General features: G+C 51.3%; 1 protein-coding gene across 1 annotated transcript in view; it reads right to left on the reverse strand.

Moving 5' to 3' along the window:
• Positions 1-5,444, reverse strand: part of BMP2K (BMP2 inducible kinase) — a 42,802-nt gene extending 37,358 nt beyond the window's left edge. The window contains exon 1 of the mRNA XM_054172671.1: positions 5,046-5,444. Coding sequence (XP_054028646.1) covers positions 5,046-5,196 — 151 coding nt within the window. The 5' untranslated portion in view covers positions 5,197-5,444. The remainder of the gene's footprint in view (positions 1-5,045) is intronic.
• Between the last annotated feature and the right edge of the window lie 13,931 nt (positions 5,445-19,375).

Raw genomic sequence — 19,375 nt, forward strand, 5'->3', positions numbered from 1 at the left:
CAAACAGAACCTCAGAGGTCCAAAGTCAGGCCACACCACGCTGAAATGCTCTGAACTACCAAAGTGAACAGCTCCACTACCATGGCACTTCTCTGCCTCTTCAGAACTAAGCACAACAAATGAGGACAGGACAGAAAGCAGCGCTCAGAATTCAGAGCAGCTGCAAATCCGCCAAAACATCTGGGGACTAACAAAGTATCCTAGAGGGGCAAGAAGAACCTTATGCACATCAGGAAGTTCATCTGTCTGGATGACTAATTGAACTGCTCCTGCTAAGACACCTAAGGTAGGGAAAAAGGAGGTGGGGACAAAAATCACCCACCACAAAACTTCCAAGATTATCAGAGAAACACAGAACTGTTTGGGTGGGAAGGGACCTCCAAAATCATCCAGCCCAACCTTCAACCTAAAGAGCACTAAACCATGCCCCCACGTGTCATGGTCACAGGTTTCTTGAACACCTTCAGGCATGGGGCCTCCAGCTCCTTGGGCAGCCTGTTCCAACCCCTGGCCACTCTTGAAGCAAATAAATTGTTCCTACCTTGATCTGAAGGCTGGTTTTCAAAACCTCACCACGCTTCTCTTCTGGACAGTAATTCAGCCTTAACCACAGCTGTGATGGTAAAAATAAGATTCCTTTTCTTCCCACAGACAATTCATTACATAAAAACCTCCAGGACAAGACACTTGTGCTGAAAGTTAAACAGCAAGACAACCTTGATGCACAGCACAAGACCTCACAAAACAGGACTCCGAATCCTCTCCATCAAGGCGCTTGCTTTCCGAGGCCCCCTCAGTAACAGGATGGAAATGAATGACTGAATAATAAACGCCACCCAGCACTTGCAGAGACTGCATGCTCAAGTTTAACAGGGCAGGAAAGCCTGCAAGAGGCTCATTCCTTCACTGCTTTGTCAGTAATGACTCCATGAGGTTGCAGCCTGAGATGCATTAGAGGAGAATGAATTTCCCATTTCATAAAGGCAAGATGGGAGGTTTCCATTTGTCCTCCCTACTGTGAAGTTCCTCTTCACAGAAGGCTGTGCCTTAACCATTATATTAAACAAATGAAGCAAACATGAACTGATTAACTTAAAAAGCAATCACTTTTTTGCCCTGCCTCTCTGGTCCTAGGTCACTTAGAATAATGACAGCTTCCTAAGATACAGCTCCGGAAGGTTCACCACCACACAGCTCCAAACTCACCGTTTTACCAGCTAGCAGGATAAAAACCCAGTGTAAACCACCACCACACACCTCCTTCCCACAGCTGCTGGGGCAAAGGAAATGGAGAAAGCACAAGAGCAGCAGCCATCACGTTCAAGCCCTGCCATCCAAAGTCTCAGGACACAGAGAGCTGGAGAGCAGCCACTGCCTTTCCTGAACACTGGGACTCTGCCACAGCGTCCCAGCAGTCTGGGTGCTGCTGGGAACAGACTGCATGGGGGCTTTTTGCCCAGTTTCTTCTGAGTTGGTCTCTAGCATCTCACCTCCACTTCACAAGCAGTGCACTTGCTGGTGGGAGAGTTAAAGTGGGGATTATCCTGGGCAATCCAGTTCAGTAAAGCTCACCCACAGCCTGATTAGCATCCCCAGTAGGTGACAAGAACCCACCAAACCCCACTTGGGCCTGCTGACGGTACAGAGACAACTTCAAACCTGGGAGAGTCTTTAGTTACTCAGTTCAAACACTCCCAAGTCCTGCCAAGCAATCAAGGGGATAAGAGAAATCAGTTTCTTCTAATGCCTACCTTCATAATTCCCAGGGAAAAACGTGTTTTACTGCAGGTCTTACACTCAGTAACTCCTTTCTAAGGCAATGCAAACAATGAAGTAGCTTTTATGCCCGCATCAAGCCACAAGTTTCTACCTGCTCCTTACATAAACCAGAAATGTTTGGGGAAGCTGGGAGGTTTTGCTTTCCTTTCCACTCTTTACAACATTCACTGCTCTGCAATGACATCTGAGATCCATTTGAACACAGAGCTCACACTTTCTCACAGCCAGGTTGCTGCAGTTTCAGAGAGTCTTTGTCAATACTGGAGTCACCACAACTAGAGTTCTCCAAGCTGCACCTCCAAGCTGAAGCAGAGGATTCTCCAGATCTTTGTCAGATTTAATTTGCCAGACTCCAGCTGCATTGTCCCCACTCCTGTTCAACAAAAAGATGTCAAGAGAATGCCTTCACCCTGCCTGCACCAGTCATTTATTCTGCATACTTCCCCCTGAAGTGGACATGAACTCATTTTCCACATCAAACCTTAATGCAGATTCACCACTTGTTCATTTCTTGTTCATTGTCTTTTCCCCATCTCCGAGAAACAGATCTTAACACCCAGTATCTCCAGCCAGCATCTGCTTGTGAATCATGAAGGCCAAGAGGTCACCAGAAGAGAGATGTGTTTAAAACAAAAGAAACCATCAAACAGCCTACTAACTACAGCACTTCCACCTCCATCCCCTCTCTGCTACAAAGGGTGCTGTGGCTTCAGACAGCATTCCAGATGTATTTATGCAAAGAACTGGGTTACATCCCTCCATGCTTTTGCCTTTCAAACACCGCAATAGCACAACACGGAGAAAGACAAGAGGAAATCCACCCAAGACTCACCACTGCAGACTCAGGGGAGGTACACCTCCAGCCTCTGGCATCACCTCTGCCACCTGCCCTCATCACCAGGAGCCCAAGCCCTCTGCAACACCACCAGCTAGCTTCCTGGGGTGCAAAATTGGGAAGGGGTGTGTGGGGAGGTGCTGTTTAAACAGATGGAATCTGACAAACAGATAATGCTATTAATTCTAACAGTGAAAAAGCCTACACCACTATGAACACAGTATTACAGATCCACACTGAAAGAGGCTTCTAATGTTCACTAACTTATTAACAACACTTTGTGATGCAACCTAAAACTGTGCTAGGAGCCTCAAAGGAACGTGGAAATGGTATTTCAGCAGCACTGTGTAAGGGAAACTACCTAAAAACCTAAGACACTCAGTACAAAAGGGGAAAAGAAGGGGGGGGAGGCCTTATACAAAGGCACCAGGGGAAAAAAAATCTGGTTCCCCAATGCCTCCCAAGAAGGAAGAGTCTCAAATCAAGGATCTGTAAGAGTGATACCTCTTAATCCCAGCCTACCCTATGACTAATATGGCATCAGTAACATGCCATTACATACTATTAATGGTTACCAAGGGAAAACCTGCCTGTCAAGAAGTAATTCCTAGATAACAGCTTTGTCATTTATCAACTGCTGTGGTCAGCTGAGGCTGCCTCAGTGCCACTTGGACACTGTCACCCTCACCTTCTCCTCAGCAGTCACCACAAGGCAGCTGTGTGGGAATCGCTCCCCAGCTCCTGCACTGCTCCACTCCCCCTGCCAGCTATGCCACCTGTTATTGCCTTCTCCTCAGCCTTCCTGGGACCTCCCTACTGAATTGTGCTGGTGCTGGCTTCCAGACTTTGCCCAAGAGGCAGCAGACTCACTGCCCTGACTCTTACGAGCTCTAGTCCTAGGTATCCCCACTTGCAAAGGCACGGAAAAGCTGCCTGCAACTTTCAGTCTCAAAAGGAAGGAAGCCAGTTTGCACAAGCCAACTGATAAAATTCATTCTCCCTCTGCTCCCCAGCCCTTAAGGGTTGAGAATTTGTTGCTGCAAGCTAAGCCATTAAAAAACCCCAGTGGATCAATAGTGACTCTTGAAAGAGCACATGACCAGAGAACGTTCCACAATCTGCTGAACTGAACCGAGCACCTTTCTGCTACACAGAGAGATTGGTGTTACCTCCTCCATTTGTTCAGGAGTCTGTTTCCATCATTTCATTAAGCTGCCTCTATCCTGCAACAAGCCCAGCAGAGAAACCACCTTCTGTCAGACCACAATGACTCTGGAGGAGCTCTCAGCAAGGACCACTCATCTTTTAGGCAAGCAGGCACGCAGATGGCTAAGCCCTGACCTCGTTTCAGAAGCCAAAATATTGCTTTCCACACATTAAAGTACCAGTTCCACTATTCTGTTAAAACTTTTTCCAGGCAGAAATGAGAACTGAAGTTCCATTTTCATGCTTGTATGTTAAATAGGAATAAAATCTGCATGTAGTTGGTAAAACTGCACCTTAAACCGAGAAACGCACGAGCAACTCCAGCGCCCCAGCACAGCTGCGCATTAAGCGACACACAGACACTTAAACGACGAAGTTATCCTACCCACAACGTCCAGAGCACTGCAAAATTCAGTGGCCGTGAAGCGCAGAGGACCAGCCCCGTGCTCAGTGACCCCGGAAGGGAGTTATTCTCCATACAACATCAGCTGCTGCCAAAAGAGATCAACACTGCACTGTTCCCCCCACACAGGAAAACTCAAACATGGCTGGTCTGACCACGGCCCACGCCAGCGCCCAGGAAAGACACACGGCCAGCAAAGTCTGGCCAGTTCTGCCCTCTCTGCATTCACACAACTCTACTTCAAGACCCAGCGGAGGTCCAGCGACTTCAGGTGCAAGCCCCGGACAAGAAGCAGCAGCCCTGCGCAGAGCCGAGGAGGGCAGGGGGTCCCTACAGCACAACTTGCTCGCAGTGCAGCTCCACTCGTGACCCTGCCAGAAAGCTCCTGCGCTCCAGCAAAGAAGATCATGGGGTTTATTTGGGGTTTATTTTTGTTTCCTTTTTTTTTTTCCCTCACAGATTAGCTGGCAAAAGCCTACCAGAGTGCACCGGAGGCCCCGGTGATGGCCACTCCAACCCCAAACCGACCTGACCCAGTGAGTCACCGGCACCGCGCCGCTCTCTCGGACATCTCCTATCGCTCCCCTCGCCACAGTGGGACAGGAAATTCTGCCCCAGGCACCAGCCGAAACTCAAAAGCCTCCAACGCCTTCAACCGGCCTTACAGCGGCTAAGAGCTACCGAGGGCCGGGGAGCGCGGCGGGCAGTGTCTGGGGGCGACACCCGCCCCGGCCAGCAACGGGGCCCCCGCCGCGCCCCATGGGCCTCCCATGTCCCACGGGCACGCAGCACGGCCCGGTGCGTGCCTCCTCCCGCCGTTACCTTCCGCCAGGAGCTCTTCGGGGGTGACCTGGTACCGTCCGACGGAGAGCACCTTGCCCAGAGCGACGCCGCTCACCCCGCCGCCAGAGCCGACACACGGCGTCCCGCCGCCGCTCCCATCGGACTTGGGCATCCGAGAAAACTTCTTCATGGCGAGCGGAGCCCGACCGGGCCCGCGGGACGGGCGCGGGGCGGCTGAGGAAGAAGCCGCCGGGCAGGGTAGGGCAGGACAGGGCTGGGCAGGGCACAGAGCCAGAGGAGAGCGGCGCTACCGGAGCGGGGAGGGGGCTGCCCCGCTTCACATGCCGGCCGCGGCCCCCGCCCCACTGCTACCCGCCCGCCAGCGCCGGCTCCCTGCGCTCCGGGAGGAGGGCGAAGGAGGAAGGGGGCGGGCAGAGCCCGGCCACTGCCCCGGGCCCGGGGAGGCGGGAGGAGGCAGCCGCCCGGCCGCCCTGCGCATGCGCGGCCGGGGCTCCTCGCACACGCGCTGCCCCCGCCCCGCGCGGCCGGAAGTGAGGCGAGCACGTGGCGCGGCCCGCCCCCTCCTCGCGCCGCGCTTCGCGCCCCTGCGGCCGCGCGGGACTCGGCGGCCCCCAGGGGCGCGGCGCAGCCCTCCGCCTCGGCCCCGCCGCCTCGCGCCGCGCTCGGCGTGCCGCGGGCTGCGCTCTCGCCGGGCACAGCCTGCCCGGGGCCGGGCACAGCCTGCCCGGGGCCGGGCGGCAGGAGCGGTGGCCGCGCACGCCTTGGGGAGGCGGGGCGCTGCTCGCAGGGCCTCGGCGGGCTCTGGTGTGCTTCCAGCAGGGAAAAGGAGTGGAAGGCACTGACAGCACGTGTAAAAAGCCAGCGGTGCACCTCCACGCCTGCAGCTAACCACAGTCCTATTGCAATTCACATTCAGAGTCAAAACGAATTTCCAGCTGTCCAAAACGCCAATGACATCCAAGTCAGCCAGCCTTCCAAAAATGGTGAGAGGTTGGAGTCACTGACCAGGGAGTTTTGTTCCAAAGCCTGTTCTCCTCAGGTATCACTCCCTGTGTAAATACACATGACGTACTTCTGCATTGCTTTTTTCCACTTAATAAAACACAATAAACCCAAAACTGCTGTGGGATCTCCTGTCAGCCTCTGTTATGCCTGAGTGAAGCTGCATTTGGGGCGTTTACAGTGGGAACTGAAGAGCACAGCCACACAGCTCACCAGGGGTGTGGATGCACACCAACTGCAGCCATTGGCTCAGGAAAGGCTCTGGGGAAAACAGCAGCTTCAGTATTTGGGAGAAGGTTTCAATAATCAAATAGTTTTGCTGTATCACAGTATTGCCAAGGTTGGAAGAGACCCCAAGGATCATCGAGTCCAACCTGTCCCCACAAACCTCATGACTAGACCATGGCACCAAGTGCCACGTCCAGTCTCCTCTTGAACACCTCCAGGGATGGTGACTCCACCACCTGCCCGGGCAGCACATTCCAATGACTAATCAATTACCTTTCAGGTAGTTGTAGAGGGCAATGAGGTCATGTAATCATGTTGCCATACTCTGGGTGGGTAACAAAGGGACAACACTTCTCCACTGAGTGACAACTTGTCACAGGTTGGAAGCACTGATGCAGCTACCTGCCCAGCAGACAACTAGTTTGGGTTTGCTTTTTTCCAGGATCAGGTCATATCCCAGCACCACACTGAGGCAGCAGCAGTAATGAAAGGCTTTGTTTGTTTGCTTAATTATATACATGGAATAGCAGAAAGGCTCTGGTGTGCTGTGGAACACTGGCATGGGCACAAGCCACAGCAAAGGCTGCTATCACTTGGTGCAGAGGGATGGTACAAACCAGCTGCCAAGCGAAATGCGTTCCATGACATCTCCTCTGCTTTGGAGGAGCCTGAGGTTCTGCACTGATGCCATGGCCAGAGACAAGTTTTCCTCCCTCAGCCCAGTTTCTATCAGCTATTCTAATCAGGAAAGAAACAGGAACTGTGGAACTAAGTCACTGAAATGGAAACAAACCAAGGAGTGAGCTAGGGGAAAATATTTAAGGTACAAACAGCTGATGTCAGCTCTGGTGACACCCAACACAACTCTCATTGACACTGAGGTCAAGAGTCTTTTATTGCAACACCAGATTTGGTCATTTGTCCTACAGCCAGCACTGGGACCAAAGGCAGTGTAAACTGCTTGTTGATACAACAGCCCCTGGCCAGCTCAGCAGAGCAGCGTGAGGCGGGGAGAGCACAAAGGTATTGTGTTTCTAAGAGTCCTGGCTAGAAATCCCAGAGGAGGGAGGAGGAAAGAGGCTGGAGCAGGCTCAGAATTGTTTGCATCTTGACCTGGCTAATTGCTTCTCATTAATAATAATCTGCTTCCTCTCTGAAGAAGGCTCCTGTGTGTGTCCTGATGGCCAGGACTCTTGCCTCCTTTGACAAGGCAACATACCCCTGCTTGCTTGGGAAGAGTGTTCTTGGAGCTGAATTTGACCTCTTAGAGCTGAGCTCTTCCCTACCTTCTGTTATGCAGGTGCCTGGTCACTTCCAGGCTATCAGCAGCCTCGTGGAGTCCATTCTCTGACAGTTGTCTGCAGGGAGATGTTAGGTTATGGCTGGACTCAGTGATCTAAAGATCTTTTCCAGCCATGTGATTCCATGATTCCCTCTTATAAACAAAGCCTGATCTCACCCTGGCTTTAACAACTGACTTGGGCAGGCCTAAAAGCAGCCAAGAGGTTTCTCTGGTGGCAATGAAGTGTGCTCTGTACAGTCCTTGGGAGGAGGGCTACCTTCCTAACTTAATGGATACGTCCTAGGAAGTGACTTTCTTCCTTGAAGAAGTGCCACAGGTGACTAAACCACGTGGCCCCTCTCAGCCATCCTTAAAGCATGGCCCAGGGCTCACATGGCACAACATTCCCCTTCCTGAAAGCTACACTTTGTTCTGAGAGAACTAAACAAAGCTAACCTGCCCAAATCGCACCACCAGTACTGCCTTCCTGCTTCTACAGCTGCTAATGAGGGGAAAAAGGAGGACAGAAGGTAGAGTTCAAGCACGGATGGCAAGTCTGAATCTTGAAGTGCCTTTGAGGTGCAAATAAATCATTTTATATCACCAAAAAACAAAAAGAAGGGCAAGTGCCAGCCCCTACCAGAGGTATTGATAAGAGCCCCAAATGTCTTGCAGCAGTGCAAAGCCATTGAAGCTCCACAGCCATTGCAGTCCTAGAAAGAATTTGATTTAAAATCTTTCTTTTTTTCCCTCCCTACTTGCAGCAATAGGGCTCAGGGTTAGAGTTGTTCTATACAGTGAGCAATGGACTTCCCCCCTCACCCCCCTGCCTATTTTTGAGTCTTGGAGAACTGCAAACATAGCCCTGGTCATCCATCAGTCCTTATGCTAAAAATACTTACTTCTTTAAATAGCCTTATAAGCTTGAAGTGGGGGGGAGGGGGGGAGAGAGCCTTGGGCTGAAGAGCCTGGGGAAGAAAAAAGTGGTTTGGGTCAGAGCTGGAGAGTCCCTGTGCTGATGCACATGAAGGCACTGAAATGCTGTCACTGCTGTGAGTGCAGGTCACAGCTGCTGCCTGACTCAAGCCCCTCTAGACTCACAGTCGTGTTGCTCACAAATGAACTCCCCAACAGGTTACTCGTGCTGCTGAGCTGCTGGCTCAAAGCACAGTGCAAAGGTAGTTTTGGCCTGGTGGCAAACATCAGCCAGCCAGTTCAGCCAGCAGCCTTTGCATCCAGGCTGAGCAGAGGAGGGGCTCAATCTGCTGCTAGTACAGCTGAAGTTAGTGCCACAGCAGGAGGAGGGGAAAGGTGCAGACAAGAGAGTGACAGCAAGTTTATGCCAACTCCAAGTAGGTACAGAACTGTTGTAACAATTGCCCAGCACTTTCCTGTGGCCTTACCTGAAATGGGCTGTGTGCTACTGCATCTCCTAATGACTGCCCGTGGCAGGGGGTTGGAACTAGAGGATCCCTTCCAACCCAACCCATTCTGTGATTCTGTTACTGGCACTCCATGTTCTGCAGCCCAAGTGCACATTGAAGAGGATAGCGAAGTCTTTGGCACGGGATGGGAATAACTTTCTGTTCTGGGAAACAGAGAGGATTATTAGGGGATTTGGATGGAATCATATGTTCAGAGTAGCTGCTTCCTTGTCCTGAATGCAGGTTTACACCCACTCAGTCCAATGCAGTGTGAGGTAACCAACACGGCACAGAGCTTCACAACGGAGGGTCCAGCCTGCAGCCTGCTGGCTGCTTTCCCCTACTCTTGTGTTCCTTTGTGCTTGGTTGGAGTGGCCTCCAGACTGCTACGACGTTGACCAGACTGAGGAAGTTACTCCTCAGTAGTGAACTGGTACAGGTTGGGTTTTGCAACACAGGGAACCCAGCTTGCCCGTGGGAGTGGAATGACCCCTGTGGCAGAAGCACCAACACAGGCCCACAAGCAGAGATGTGTGGCAGGAGATGTTGGGGAGGAGGGGCTGTGACCTAAGCCCAGCCAAAGAACAAAACATTTTCCAAGTTCCCTTTTTAAGCTGGCTGGGAAGTTGGGAGCTGATTGAAACAATCTGAGAAGCTTTCAGGAGATACATTCTTTTCAGAGCATGCATTGGCTCCAATGCCAATGAAAGTCTGCCCTCCCTAAACCCTCCCTCATGCATTTCCCCCCCTTGCTTTTTCTGCCCAGCTCACAACTGCAGCAATTCCTCTGCCAGGCCTTGGCCCATCACCTCCCTACACACAGGCATTACTGCCCAACGGGAGTGTCACCAAACAAAAGGACACTTCTAATCTTCACAAAGGGTGATGAATTAAGACTTGTAGAGTCCTTGAGAGGAGATGAGTAAAAGCGATCCAACAAGCTGTGAACAAAACCTGGGCACTGCCCACACAAACATGGTTACTGCTGACAAGGGCAGAAAGGAAGAAGCAAGCAAGAGCACTTCAGACTGCAACCAGCAGAGCCTGGGGCTGCAGCAGCAACTGACTCATTCCTGTTCACCTCCCAACTCTCCCAACAGTCTAGGCACAGTCTAGGGGCTTAGCATTTCAATCTTACCTAGTTTTTGTCCACTAAATTTTCTAGGCTGAATTGTCAAGAGCTGCTTAACAGTGGTCTTCTGTGATGCCACCATTCCAGATGTGCCTCAGGAAGGTGCTGCACTACCTCCAGTTCATTTTGTTCAGAGGTGAAAGGCTGTGAATGGCCACTCAGGAGGACATAGGATCAGAGGATGGTAACTAGCCTGGGATGTCAGTCCTGGTTATCATCTGTAATTTCAGCCTGCAGCAAGGATATAAAGGGAGTGCTGTACCCTCCACATGAGTTTAGCAATCCCAGGCCACAAGGAACTTCCAATGGGTTCCAGCTCCTCCCATCAGCATGAAGAGAGAGCTGGTGCACAGGGACTTGGAGGTGATTCAGTGCTGACTGTGCTCCTGCACACAGGGACCAGCAGAGGAGCTGGTTACAGCTGGTTATCCTGTGGGACCAAGGGGAAACTCCTGCCTTCTGCCTGCCTTTCAGCTTGGTTTCAGGGCCAGCTCAGTGTGCCACGGCCAGGTTTGGCAGTAACATCCAGCAGTGGTAAAAGCACATTACACACCAGCTGCTGCTTCAGACATCTGCCACTGCCTAGAATGATTGCATTCACTCCAGGGTAGCAGCACTGGTTTAGATGTGAGCTTAATTAAATCACTGCAGTGTGCAGACTGCTCAAGCAGTTTCTGCACTGATTTAATTAAATCAATCGAGGCAAAGTCTTTATTCAAACTCTAGCTCAAGTACTTCATCTGTGAGGAAAGAGAGCACTTCCCTGTTCCCAGGGAGCAGGGGGAATACCCAAAGAGCAGTGTGGCATCCGTGGTCATCTGTTGATACCCTGCCCTGCATCAGACTCAGATGTCTCTTTAGACCCCAGTGAGGTGCCACATCCAAAGCTAAGGTGACTATCACAGGCTCACAGGATGTCAGGGGTTGGAAGGGACCCAAAGAGATCATCAAGTCCAAGCCCCCTGCCAGAGCAGGGCCACACAATCTAGCTCAGGTCACAGAGGAACACATCCAGATGGGCCCTGAAAGTCTCCAGGGAAGGAGACTCCACAACCTCTCTGGGGAGCCTGTTCCAGTGCTCTGTGACCCTTGCAGTAAAGTTCCCCCCTGTGCTGAGGTGGAACCTCCTGTGCTGCAGCTTACATCCATTGCTCCTTGTTGCTTCTCTGAGGGGAACATGGATCTTCTGCTGAGCTCCGCTCTGCAGCTCTTCCCCAGCCTGCCTGCTCTCTAGAAGGAGCCTGTGTGGCATCATTAAAAGCAGGATACACACTTGGCTGTCAGTGATGAAGTAGATAAAGCCTGGCTCGATGTTCTTTGAAGTGCAGAACACACAGCATATCTAAAAGTGGTGAATAAATTGCCCAATAGATTCTAGATGAGAGACAATGCTGAGTTATGAAAGACACACTGAAGCACAAAACAGGCTCAAGGTGGCATTACCATTTCTTAGGCTTTCCCTCCTTAGCTGGCATCAATAATTACACTGGGGGAAATTCACTCTTGGCTGTCTTCCTTCCCAGAGTAAACAGCTAAAAGGAATGCATGCTTCTTGCTTCCTTTGTTCTGGGAGGGGGCTGGGGGCTGGTTTGTTGTGTTGGGTTTTTTTCCAGGACAGGGTGAGCTTGAGCCATCCTTACTCTGAAACTCAGTGGCCTTTATTCTGTCAGTTGGCTCAACAAGAGCTTGCCTAGAGGCCTGCTTCTAATTGCTAGAAAGTTAAAAGAAGGTTTCAAGTCTGCATAAGGCAGGCAAATGTGCAGCATTATTTTAAGACAGAAATGACTACTTGACCTCCTGTGAACCATTCATCCTCTGAACAATGAAGACTGATGTCTCTGGTGTCTCTCTCAGCTAGCATCCACACACAAGCAAGCTTCTGTTAGACTGGGGTTTGTTTCCATGATGGCTATCCCAGTAACAAGCAGAGCTCCCTTTGCTCAGCCAGGCTTGCAATGATTAAACCAGGCAGCACATCCCAAACTTCTCAGTGCCTGCTCACGCAGAGAATGAAGCCATGCTCCCCACGAGAATTCCAGCCATTTGCTTTGCATCCTCACACACCAGGCAATGCCAGACAACCACAGAAAGAAGCACAAACAAGGAAAGAGAAGTACAACCCCCAGGCTGATACTACAAGGAGCAATCTGAACAGATGTCTTGGTGTAGCCTTCCCACAGCACAGTGTTTCCTTCCTTCCCCAGCAAGCTTTTCTTCCAAGCAGCCAGGTAACCTTGGTCAGCACTGGATGCAGCTGGCAGAGGTTTCCTTCAGTCGTTTGCTGTTTCAGAGACAAGGTTTTGGCTGCCTGTCACACTGCTGGGAGGTTTGTGGAAGTTCAGGCTTTTGCTTTCCATCTGCAGAAGTCAGTTTCCTGCAGCCACTCTGTCTGCTGTTGGCAGGCTGCAGGGTTCTTAGGGGCTTCACAAACCATTTTTGCCCACAGCATGAAGAGCAAAGAAAACATCAGACTGCAGAAGAGAAACACTGAGGTTGAAAACAAAATGTGATGCCCTTTCTGTCCTCCTTCCCCAAGTACAGGAAACACAAAATGCTCAAGCTTCAACAATTGTTCCATGAGCCTTTCCAACGGGCTTTAGCAACTGAAGGGACTGGGAGATGCTACAGCTGCCTGTAAGAACCCTGCCCTTCCCATAGCAGACCGCTCTGAGAGGCAGAGCACAAAGCCACCGCTCAGGGGAATGGGGAAGAGCAGTCCCTATTCATCTGAGGGCACTGGAGGTGACAAATGCAAGGTGGAGGAGCCAGCTCCTGGCCCTGTGAGTCTGAGGCCTGCATCTTACCTCGGGATCGATGCTGAACCAAATCCAGCTGAGCTCCTGGGAGAGCAGGACTGAGAAAGGCAGAGAGGAAACCCCAGTGCCTCCCCTGTGGGAGGTCTCTGCCCCCCCAGTGATGGCACAGAAGTCACCCTGTGACTGCACTGACATGCAGCAGGCCTTCAGCAGGGCACAGGAGCAGGGACAGTCTAAGTGGCTCAGTCCCTGTGTGGATGAGGGGCTCCAGCTGGGCACGGTGCAAGGCAGGAGACAGCAGAGCAAAGCTCTCAAGTTCAATCCAGCTTCCCCTGAGTTTTGTTGCACCACTAGCTCCCAGTGCCTCTGCTTCTTCAGAACTTTGCCAAGAGGCAGCCATGTGTTTTGTGCCACAAGCTCCAGCCCCAGTGAAGCTGCTGCAGATGAAGCAAGGAGTTCACACAGCTTACACACATCTCACCCAAATAACCTCATTTCAAAGGCTTTCAAACAAGCACACTCACTTGTTCATTCCCAAAGAGATGAACCAAACTGTTCTCCAAAGGCCTTTCCAGAACTGGATTCCTTCCCTGCCACCTTTGCATCCAAATGCATTTGTCTGATTTTAAGTGCTGTGGGTTTTTTCTAATGGCTGTGTCGCTGAAGCTCCCCCAGCTGAGACTCAGCAATGCACCGGGGTGGGCCAGCACCGTGGAATGCTTTACATGCCGGGACAGCAACCCCTCCTGCCATATTTTGCTCCGACACTTCCTGGGCTGTTTAATCGCAGCCTTTTTTAAGAGTGGAGTGTCCTGTAAAAGGCAACTGCATCAGGGGCCAAGCAATAAACACTTCAGTCACTCTGCTGGGCCACAAGAGCTCCCCGAGGCCTGCAATGAAAAGACCCTTGTCCACAGCAGACACAATGACAAGCACAGACAGGATGGCTTTGCCTAGGAGGGGAAAATGCTTTGGAGCCTCAGGGGGAGGGTGAAGTCTCTCAGTGGGCAGGGCAATCGTTTGCTAACGATTAGGACACTTGTAATGGGGAGCGGGGAAGAGAGGGGAAGTCAGAAGTGCCTGAAGGGGATAACAAAGTGCACCTCCCATGTCCCCAAGGAAAACTCTTCGTCGTGTTCCCTCCCTGTTTCCCTTAAGAGAACATTTAGGAGAACTCATCACAGGAGCATCCCAAGAGGTAAACCCCATCGATTATCACTCCCTCCTCCACTGTGCTTTCTGCAGGTTTTAACACCTGATCCAGCCCTTGATCAGTCTCAGTCTTCCCTTTGCTGCTTGCACGTTACTCTGATTGCTCAGCACTCTCAGAGCGTTTGCACTTTGCCTTCTGCTTCCTCCCCTTCCTCTTGAGTCTGCCTTTTGCTTCCCTGGCATTAATGTGCAGTTCCCCTTGAACTCCTCATGGCTCCTCTCTCCCAAGTGACTCATGTTGCAGATGGCAGCAGCCAAAGCAAATTAAGGTGCACCTTAGAATCCAAAGCCGCAGGACTTGGACAAGGATTTGCCACGGTAGCAGACCCCACCGCAGTGCTAAGAGGGATCCTGCAGAGACTTCCTCGGCTAGGAGGGGCAGTCAGTCATGGTGCCTTTGTTTGCCATCGGTTACTGCCTCCCCCGGCCAATAAATGACCCCACAAGGTTGAAATCAGCATGGGCAGCACTGCAGACCTCAGGGAGGAAGCTCGACTGAGACTCAGCATTTCACGGTCACTTCTTCCTTCCCTGAAAGCAACTCAGAATTTGGCCTCAACAAGGACCAAAGAAGCAGGAGGCCTGCCTAAAAGATTCTGATCATGTAGTTACCCAAAAAAGTTTGTCTTTTGTCAGGGCTCTAAATGCAGAGGAGCTGTCAAATGGGGGAATGCTGCTCTGCACTTCTACAATGCTGTAGCTGTTCCCAAAAGGATCTTTCAGATGTCACAGCGTTTCTGTCCCTTCAGGGAGTGCTGCTTTCAGTTCCTCCCTTGATCACAAGTTCTCTGACAGGACTGCACTGGAAAATAATTGTTATTTGCAAGCTCTTTTCAGGCTCTGCTCTTTTCATGCTCAGGATCACTAGACTTCTGTTCAGTGAAAAATACAGGCTGCAAGACAAGACTTTTATGTTCACCTCACTTGGCAGCACCCAGGAAATCTAAGGCAGAAGTGCAGAGTGTATGAACCATGCACGGGACCCTGTGAGGAGACCCAGGTGCCCTCCCTGCCTCTGCAGACAACCTGCGGCGCCAGGAGGCTAACAGGGCTGTGGTGCAGCCTCCTGTGCTGGGAAAACAAACATCTACCCACCACCAGGCCTGCAAAGAGCAAGGGGAGCCATGTGTTTTCAGGAGGAGGAGATCACCTCCCATCTCTTGCCACAGGAAGGCAATCTCTGAAGGTGATTTGCCCTTGCAGGCCTCAGAGCAATAGGCTGTGATCTGTTCCAAGGCTAAGTGCTTTCTGAAGAGGCTGCTGCACGCCCTCCAGATGGGCTGGGCATCATCCCTCCATACTGCTAGGGTACACTCCAACAGCACTGCCAGCAACAGGAAGCTGCTGATGTGCTTGCTTTTGTGTTCTGAGATGCCTTAAGGTGAGCTGCCAGATTCTCAAACAGAGGTTGTTCTGTTTAGCCTGCCAAACACTCTTAAAGCAAGCACACTCCATTGTCTCTGCCCTCTGCTATCACCCACTTGCTCTCCTGGCATGGAAGTTGTGTTCCAGTCATGCTGCAGAGTAAGAGAAAACAATTTCTGCTTTTTCCCTGGCAGGAGTACCAAGCAAAAGAGGAGGGCTGGTTAGCTCCCCTCCTCATACTGCATACACCTCGCAGAGCATGGTTTGCCTGTCCATCTTGCTGCCAGCCTTCAGAGCTATCAGCCCCTGCAGCAGTGCCAGCAGCACTTGCTGAGCTCCTTTGCAAGTGGAAGGTTGTCATGGCACATGCCAGCATTACATCCTCCACCACTGTCTAGACACAGCCAAAGTTCCCCTCAGCCTCTGCTGACACTGTTAGGGGGACAGAGATAAGTCTGCAAGGTAACTCTGCAACCCACCCATCAGAGTGCAAAGGAGTTCCTTTAACCTGCAGTGAACTTGAGCCCAGACACCAGAAGCACAACCCACACCTGGCCTGCAGAGCACCGTGATTTCTGCCTTCACCTGTCACAAAGGTGCAGGTCAGTCACTGGCTTTGTGTTGCAAGTAAGAAACTAAAGATGCAAACACCCAGAGAGCTGCTCAGGCAGGAGCATCCCTCTCTCCCCTCCCCAAGAACCAAACACAGTGGAAGTTTCCTGCAGCAGATGTACAACTCTCATACATCTGCTGAGTCTGAAATGCAAGGTCTAAAGCACCACAGCTTTCTTCTTATTCACTTAATTCTCACCAGGTGTGAGCTCAGAACCATCAGGCACAGTATCAAGCTCTGATTTCCCAGTTCAGTCTGTTTAAAACTACAGATTCAGACAGGCTTTTCCAGAGTAAGACCTGAGCCTAAGCAGAACTGGCCAAAGGCAACACCCTCTGAAGGCACAGCTCTCTGGCTGTCCCACCCTGCACTGAATTCTCACACTGCAAGACCATCCCTTACACAGGCTAGTTCAGAGCCCTGGGTAACCACACTGAGCTCATCTGACAGCTATGTTATTCCTACCCCAAGGACCTCCATGGGAGAAGCTGCAGTGCCCTAACCACCCCCAGAATTGCTTCTCCACCTGCCTGCCACAGACATGAGAAAGCAAAGCTCCTCTTTGCTTTGGTAGGATCAGGTTGTCCACCCAGCAAACTGCAGAGCTCCCAACTTGGCAGACCAGCCACATTTTCCCAGCATTTCCAGTAGGATTTTAAAGCAAGAAACAGATTAACCTTCAAAATGTCTCCAACAACCCATTTGCTTATCCTCTAATGTAAATAACCCCACAGTGAAGCACAACACAACCCACATCTGTCTTCTCTGCCTTTTTGTCCTGCTTGCTTCCCCTCAGCTTGCAGCATTTTCCCCCTAGAGCAGAGCCTCTGGTTGCACCTGACTGTGGAATCAAAGAAAGCAGAACTAAGACCTAACAAGAACTATGTAGCTGCTACCTTCCTGGCTCCACTGGAGCCCCTGTTCTGCCCTGTGCACACCTTGCAGAGTTTGGGTTTGGTTTTTTGTCAGGCCAGAGCTCTCCATTTCTTGGCACAGCACTTAGCACAGGGCCCTCTGGTTGAGCTGCTCTTGTATGAAATGGGCAATGAAGAAAAACCACTCCAGTGTCTTTCATGCTGGAGAAGAGCTAAACAGTTATCCACTGGGAAGCACTTTGCCTGTTCATGGCTGGCCTCTGCCATTTCAGTTGCCATCAACCTGAGGAAGCAGCCGTGCTGCAGACAATGGTGTGCGGGCTCCAGCAGTTCACAGCACCTAGCAACAGACCATAAACGTGCTTCAGGTCCCCACCACACACAAAAGAAGGTTTCTATGTTCTTCTCCACCCAGCATTGTCACCAGATTGTTCTACAATCCATTTCACTTGCCTATACTCCAAAAAGAAAGCAAGCCACTAAAGCTCCCCCGAAACCACCGGCACTGCCCATTAATGTTTGAGATACTTAATCTAACAGCCATGGCACACTGGAACTGAAAACCTGGTAATGCCTTGGTTTGTCTGGAGTTGCCTCTGGGCTTTCCCTTGCCTCTGGTCCTCAGCTGACTCCTGCAGGTATCTAAACACACACACAGAGAAACAGAAACGCCAGGGGAAAGCTGCAAGCAGCTGACCACAAAAGCTGAAACGAACCAATGCTGTGAACCAGTGAACATCACCTGCTCAGGCTCAGGTATAATCTGCAAGCTGCCTGCCCTGTACTCAGCTTTGAGACTCAGGACAAGGTTTACCTGCTCTCTGCTGCTAATTCACTGTGGGGAAAAAATATACTGAAAAGCCCCAGCTGGCCTGGTCAAAGCCACTGCCTCTCTCTCTGTCAAATGGCAGTGACACATCTCTCTCAAGTGCCATTCACTGACCTCAGCAGGAGCTGCACTTGATAACCAGTTGGCTAAGTGCAGGATCCATCTCTGTTAGCCTGGACCGTAACAGCAGAGTAACACAAGTGGGACTGGTGAGTCATCAGCTGCTCAAAACAGCTCTTTTGAAAGCCTGGAGTTTCCCTTTAAGATCTGATGAGATCTGTGTCATTCAGCAGCTCCTTTTACTTCCTCAGCAGTTTCTCACTTCCCCTGGCAGTCGCGCCTGGCAGTCACAGTCAGAGGGTTTCAGAGCAGCACCCTTCAGACACAGGAAAGTTTTGGGCACTGGGGCTGATCTCACACCAGCCCCCAGCCAGCACACCTCACTCAGGCAGTGGTTTCTCTGGACTGCTCTTAGGGCAGAAGGGATGAAAAGCCCTCCACAAAAGTCTAAACAAGGCAACTGAACTGCATCAACCCAGCTGTCAGTGCCACCAGCAGAGCCCTGCAGCTGCTCTCCCAGAATCACACCAGGGGCATACACCTTAAAAACTTCAACCTAAGAAAGCTTTCCAAGGGACACCAACTTCTGGGTTTCACCCTTCCCCTCCCACCCACTGAAGCAGTCCCTCTTTATCCTCCAGCGCTGCCGTTTCGCCTCTGCCAAAGCACACAGCGCAGGGCTCTGCTTTTTCCTCCCGCGGTTCTGCTCTCGGTTTCAGCTCTGCCTGCTTTACACCAGCCTAAACGAGCAGGGAATCAGACATTCCACCCTCAGTGCTTTTGTTTCAAAGATAAATGGCTGTGTTTTGCTGCCTTCCCCACGGCTTATTCCAGAGCTCTGCTGCCAAGTCGGACTGGCTCCGTGTCAAGGCTTGACACACAGCAAAAGCAGGCGAGAAATCACCAGGCTCCATCTGATCAGCCAGAGCCGCAGCAGAGGCGAGGCAGCGCAGCCACAGCACTCCCAGATACCTGCTTCTAGAAAGAGCTCTGCACGAGTTCACACCAAGAGTTTTGGACAGGAAACAGGCCTGGAAAAGCTGAACCTCTGGAAGGAAAGAAAAGGGAGAGAGGAAGCAGAGAAGCAGCCGATTGCTACAGGGCGCCTGCGGATGTGCAGCTGAGCAGGACACAGCAGTGTGGCACCTGGGGACAGAAGATAAACTGAAGGTCAGCTGGAGCAGTGCTGCAGAGACACCAATGACATACAATTAAAGTCTCCTCTGTGAAGAATGGCCTAGATCCAGTATTTGATCTCCTGCAAGGACTCAGAACTGTTTTACAGCTTTTCAGAAGAAAAACCATATCTGCTTCCTGCCTGAACTCAGAGACACCAAAGCGGCAGGGCCAGGCTCATTTCCTCTGAGGCTTCTGCTACTGAGCTGTCCAAGAGAAACACCTTCAAGGAACACTTCAGACATTTCCCCTCCATCAGCAATCAAGTCCACACCAGTGGAAATGACATTAAAATGAAACAGACCATTTCCACGGGGAAATTTGATTTAGGTAAGTCTAGAGGGGAGATTGAGATTCGCCTCTAAAAGCAGGTGCACGTGGTGTGCTGCCCTGG

Source organism: Dryobates pubescens, chromosome 24, assembly GCF_014839835.1.
Source record: "Dryobates pubescens isolate bDryPub1 chromosome 24, bDryPub1.pri, whole genome shotgun sequence".
Classification (NCBI taxonomy): Eukaryota; Metazoa; Chordata; class Aves; order Piciformes; family Picidae; genus Dryobates; species Dryobates pubescens.